The following is a 6,515-nucleotide window of genomic DNA, read 5'->3' as shown; positions in this document are numbered from 1 at the left end:
TCAGCGTTTGTAGGACTTCAAAAATGGCTCCAGTACAGACTTAGCATTGGGATGATCCCACTCCAGCGATCTCAACTTCTTCTCTGGAAATATAAAGATTTTCTCTAAAGAGGGAGGAGGAGATGGTTGGCCATCATCAAGCAGTGGAAGATACAGAGGAATCCTCTGTAATTTTGAACAATTATAGATTCTAATCTTTTCAATAGAATCACACACCATTACTCTATTTGCACCACAAATACTTTTCAGTTCAGGTAAAAACTCCAAGTTCAATATCCTTAATTTGGGAAGAGTCAATGGGATGGTATTACTGTTGCTACCACCCATTCTTTCTTCTTCAACGAATTCCATTTCTGATGCTATTATTTCCTCCATTTGGTGACATCCCTGAACAGATAACACTTCCAAATTTGGGAGGTTACTTTGCACCCAACTACACGTGAACAGCTTTTTTATGTTTTCACATTCATCTATATCAATTACTTCAAGAAAAGAAAACATGCCATTTGGCATTTGGATAAACCATGGAAAAAACACCTCTTCTTCTAGGAAATCAACAATGCCATTGTTAATTGTCAATTGCTGAAGATCGGATGGGAACTTGACACCATTTCTACAGATTGGATGGGAAGAAGATAATTCAATGTATTTATCCCATTCGCAGAAACCATAGAAATTTTTATCACCCACACCCACGTTGTATCGAAAAAGCTGTTGTCCTCGACTCTGCAAAGCTTGCACAAAAGTATTCAATTCATTCAAGTCATAAAACCTCCCTTCAAAGAACTCCAGCTTCTTTAACTCACCTATCTCTTCTCCTCTGACAAATGCAGAACTTAGCCCTAAGTCTCGCAGGCATGAGAATTTTGATAATATTCCACTAGGGACTTCTTCCACCGACAGATGAAGAAAATTGAGATTTACCAACCTTTCCATCCCATGCGGGAGATTAATGATTCCCGTGTCTTCAAGATCCAACTTCTTTAAAGTTTCAAGTTTTGAGAAAGATGGCACCTTTTCTAAATAATTGCATGCTCTTAGCAATAATACAGTGAGAGCTTCCAAGTTAGAGATGGAACTTGGTAAAATTGTAAAATTATTTTCAGAAAGGTTAAGAACTTTGAGTCCCTTCATGTGCTCAAAGAAACAATCTGGAATACTCACTATTAAGCAATCGGACAATAATAAAGTTGTGAGCATCTGGCATATTGGCGGTGACATTTGTAATGGAATTCGTAAGTTTGCATTTTTCATCAAGGAAACCTTTTCTAAATCTTCTGTCCATTCTTGCCCATGTGGTATCTCTTTCAATTGCAGACCGGCTCTTACCAAGAATCGTGTTCTCGTGATGCGTAGCGCCATGTCTCTCATGAGGTCATGCAACTTCACACATTCGGTAAATTCATCATGTTCTAACAAGCAATTATTTTTGAGTTTATTTAATATGGTGTACCCCTGATCAAACTCTGCTTGTTGGCTATTCATTTCTTCTACAAGCCCCTCAGCAATCCAAAGTTCTATTAGATTAAATTCAGAGATATTATAATCTTCAGGATATAATGCACAACAGAGGAAGCAATGCTGGACTCTTTCACATTCTAAATGATCATAGCTAAATTGAAGTTGCCGAAGTACCTTTTCATCTAACCCAGTCACACCTCTTACAGATCTAGTTAATTCATTTAGTGCATTCCTCCATTCATGAACATTTGTTATGCCCTTCATACTGCTAGCTACAGTAACAATAGCTAACGGCAAACCAGCACATTGCGCAACAATAGATTTCGCAATTGGTAGTAGACTTTCATTTTTCAAAACATCTCCACCTACTTTCTTCAAGAACAAACTCCATGCATCGTGTTCTGGAAGAGTAGGCATTTTAACTTCTCGACATTCCAAATAACGACACACATCCAACATCCGAGTTGTTACCACTAACTTACTCCCGTTAGAAGGCTCGGGGATTCCTACTTCTTCAAGAGAAAGTTTGTCCCATAAATCATCTAAAATTAACACATACCTGCCCCTTCGAGTCAACATTTCATATAACATTCCTGCCCTTATTGTTTCATCCTCATTTTCAGGAAGAACTACTCCCATTTGAAGCAAGATGCTATTTTGAATTTTGGAGATGTTCATCTCCTTTGATACGGTGATCCATATAACAATGTTGAACTTTTTAATCTTTTTTAAAAGTTGGTTGTTGAGGATCTTCATGATTGTCGTTTTACCCAATCCTCCCATTCCCCAAACACCAATCTTTCCAATATCATCATCCATCAAGCATGTCCAAATTTCTTCCATACAGTTCTCTGCAGCTTTCCCAACTAAATTTGTTGTTGACAAAGCTTGTCCAATCCACGTAAGGTCATCGACTACCAAACCTTGATCAAACTTACCCTGTTGAAGAAGCTCCTCAATTCCTTGTTTCTTTTTTAAAACATTTTTCGTGTGAAATCCACGTAAGATAGCTGTGCTTTCCTCAACTTCTTGTTCAAGATTTTGTATCTCATCATTTATTCTTTCAACATTTCCCAGCCATAGATGAACTTCTTTCTTGAGTTTCTTCCTAGGTTGCAGTTCTGCCTTCATTTTTGATTCAGTGTCTTCCTTAAAGGCATTTAAATCCTCCAATTTTCTTTTTAGATCCTTCATGTTCTGGTCAAGGCTTCTATGGTTGTCCCAGTGTTTATCACCCTTATGCAGAACAAAATCCATGCTTGCAGGTGCCTACATAACACCAAATGGTACATTATATTGTAGGTAATTATATATCATAAAAATGATGAACATAAATACATGAAAACAACTTTTCAAATGAATGGCAGATGATTGTTGTTTCTGTATTCAAAGAATTAAACCACCTGGTGTGGATATGTTGAGATACTCTTTGATAAAGGAGTATAATATTTAAGTTACTTGCACATTAAGTTAGATTTAGTTTTCTTTTTTACTTTATTTATACTCTAAGAAAGTTTAAGTTAGGTTATTTTCTTATCTATTTAAGAATTGTAATAATTTCACAGGGGAAAGTAAGAAGACTCTATTCCTTAAGAATAGTTATATAAAGCCCTCTTTGCTTAATTGTTAGACACATTCAAATTGAGATTAAATAAAGAATATTTTCTTTAGTAAGCAGAAGTGCTTATTTTATCTAAGCTCTTTTCAAAAGAATAAGAGATTTTGGTATCTTTGGTTTGGCCAACTAAAGTGAGATTTTGGCCATTACTCATCTTAGCAGGGTTTCAAACCTCGTCAGGATTAGTGTTTTCGCAACACCTTGTCGTCACTCTTCCGTCTTTGCAATTTTCAATACTATAACAAAAGAAACAAACTTCATTGCTGTTAATGAGAATCAAAAGAAACAGATATGTTTTCCACAATATAACAAAAGAAACAAACTTTCTTGCTGTTAATGAGAATCAAAAGAAACAGATATGGGATGTTGAAAGTACCTGTACTGACTGCCTCTGATCCTAACCAGAGTGGAGAAGTAGTGAACAGAGGTTCAAAAATTGATACTAAATGATTTATTTCTTTTTTTTTCCTGTAGATAACCATCACAAATTCTTAAATAATTACAGTATTAATAAAAGAATGGAAAAAAAGCCAATTTTCAGTAACTATACACTTCAAAGACCCAGAAATTAAATATCAGCTATATATAATTAAGGAAGCTTAGGAACACAACAAGCTTGTGGTATATCTTTTTGATAAGATAAATAAAACAAGAAAACTTATGAAAACAACATTATATCCCACAAAAGATATTTAAGAAATAATTATAGGAAAAACATTAAGAGAGTAGAATGACATTCAAGATACCTGGTCTCGTCTCCAAATTATTTGGAAAGAAGATGCCCAAAGGTCAATTAAAATGATCCACAAACCTCCTTGCCTCCTTGTTAAGCACAAACTTTCTAAGCAGAAGAAACTAACTGACATATAATTAAAAAGGAAAATCAGTATTGTTAATAAAGTGAAAACCTTATGTGCAAAAGTCTTTAGATTTAGTAGTATTGGCAAGAAAATTTACAAGGAAAAAGAAGAAAAATCCAAAATATTTATATGAAACTTATGGTAAGATGAATTTATGATATAAGGTAAAAATTCTGATTAATTAATGTTACCAAAGATAAAAATAATATAAAGATGAAAAAGAGAGAGTGAATAGTTTTGGAAAACTCTAAGCTACTATAATTGTTTGGGAAAAAGAAAGCACCGGCCGAGAAGAATCCAAGATAAATTTATACAATTAAATTACCTTGTCAAAAGAGAAGTTAGGTGCAAATTGAGCAGAAGGAAAGATGAAGCAATCAAAGCTCATCCATTGTGTTTGTAGTGAAATAAAATGTGAAAAAGTTAGAGAACGAGGGAGGAATAATTCTACTTCCCCATGGGGCAGTACGTAATAATATATTTTGGTAGATTTTATCCACATAATCATAGCCACTTATAAATAAAGTAAACTCAATAAACTTGTAAGCAGCATTGTTTTCTTTGATACATACTGCTTATATCAATTAGACAAGTTGGATATCAAAGATGTGAATCAAAATTTATTGTTTTTTTTTTATATATATAATTGCATAGGCCGTTAAGGAGGGAAGAAAATCACTGTAGAAGTCAAAAACATGTGATCCTGAAGTGTAATTGTAGGTAATTAGATATCATCAAAATGATGAACATAAATACATGAAAATAGCTTCTGCAGATGATTGTTGTTTCTATGTTCAAAGAATTAAACCGCCTGATGTCGATATGTTGAGATGCTCTTCTGTTTTGTAATTTTCAAATAACTAATGTGTTGGAACAGTATCTCACTTTCCAGGTTCAATCCATTTAAAGATTATGACATTTTAATGTTTTCTTAAGTGGAGAATTGCTGAAGCATTTGGATGTACGTAGACTGAAATAATATATCAAAACATCAGCATAAATGCATGAAATATAACAGAAAAAACAAACTTTCTTGCTGTTAATGAGAATCAAATTAAACGAACAGATATGGGAAGTTAGAAGTACCTGTCCTCACTGGCTCTGATATTTGCGAGATCCTAAGCAGAGCGGAGAAGTGAAGTAGTGAACAAATTAAGGTTCAGAAACTGATAACCAGAAAGCTTCTTGAGCCAAATCTTGTGTGCCTAAACAACGCAGACAAAATGTTACATGAAGAGCGCATATATACTGGAACCAGATATGCAATTTTCTTGCATTTTATGAAAATAAAAAAGAATCAAACAGTGGGAAGTTCAAATGTTTCTTCCCTGCCTCACTGCTGATATAAAAAAGGAATATGATTCTTGAAATTTGTCTTAATACTAAATGGCAAAATTTCATTCATTTAATTTTAAACATTCTACTTAATGAATAAGGTTTTTTAATGCAACCCCAAAATCAATCCTAGATATTTTATCACCCTTCTCTTAAACATCATTTGCTGAAACACTGAATAGATGTTGGTTGCTCTTATTTTGTCATTTGTCAACCTGGAAACCTCATCTAGAGAAACGTAATCCCTTTGAACTTGATTGATTACTGCCACTATACATGAGATTATCACTTCCCTTCTAATACCGTACCTATCCTTTCATCCATAAGAACAGCTATCCATGTTCAAGATTACTTGCAAAAGTATTCTCAAGTTTCACTTCTAATATATTGTATTGGAAGCATGATAAAGAATTTAGTAAGCGGCTCTGTTGCAGTACATAAAACTTAAAATCAAGTTGCAGAGAACGGAAAGCTAAAAGTACCCACCTTTGACTTGCTGATATACACTGCTTGTTGTTTAGAGACCTTAACTAGACAAGAAAAAGCGGTAGCAAACGAAAGCCCTAATATGAAGTCAGTGAGAGAAATCAATTGGTGCATGAAAAGGAATCTTGTAATATATGGCAATGTGTCATATAAAACTTAGTAATATATTGCCCTAATATGGCAATGTGTCAGACTTAATTACAAAAAAGAAATATATGGCATTAATTAGAAGCATGAAACGGAATCTTGTAAATAAATTTGCTGCAGTTTATGAGACTTAAATCAACAAATAGAATGTGAAGTTAAATAAATACCTGTCCGTCCTGACTAACTTGTTTGGAGATGGTGACCGCGGAAAGAAAGCAGCAGCACTAACCAAAAGCACCGAAAATGAAAACCACCAAAGTTCCTTAATTAAGAAAAGAGCCGCTGAAATGGTTTTCTTCTGCCTGCGCTGACTCACCTAAACTTGAGAAAATCACACCTCCAACAGAAGGAAAACCAGCGAAGGAAGGCTGCGAATACAGTGACAACTGAAAAATCTTCCTTGCTAATGATATAACTCTGCTACCATTAAGAAGATGCATAGAGCAATCAAATCATACGTTTAGCATAGGTAAAAGAAATTCAATAAGAGCTATAAAGGAACAAATTATAGCAATTCAATTTCTTTGGAAAAATATAGGAAATTAATGCAGCTTCGGAAGAAAACAAAAAGTGAAAATATATACATACAAATTAAGCTTCATAAGAAA

At 34.1% G+C, this 6,515-nt stretch overlaps 1 protein-coding gene across 1 annotated transcript; it reads right to left on the bottom strand.

Annotated features, from left to right (window-relative positions):
* Positions 1 to 2,718, bottom strand: LOC108662722 (probable disease resistance protein At4g27220). Its single transcript, XM_018124224.1, has one exon. The coding sequence runs from the start codon at positions 2,716 to 2,718 to the stop codon at positions 1 to 3; it is 2,718 nt and encodes a 905-aa protein (XP_017979713.1).

The sequence above is a fragment of the Theobroma cacao genome, chromosome 7 (assembly GCF_000208745.1).
Source record: "Theobroma cacao cultivar B97-61/B2 chromosome 7, Criollo_cocoa_genome_V2, whole genome shotgun sequence".
NCBI classification, from domain to species: Eukaryota; Viridiplantae; Streptophyta; class Magnoliopsida; order Malvales; family Malvaceae; genus Theobroma; species Theobroma cacao.
This window is presented reverse-complemented; position numbering and strand designations above follow the sequence as displayed.

Excerpts from the sequence above, each read along its gene's own strand:
- LOC108662722 (XM_018124224.1), bottom strand. The coding sequence starts at position 2,718 with ATGGATTTTGTTCTGCATAAGGGTGATAAACACTGGGACAACCATAGA.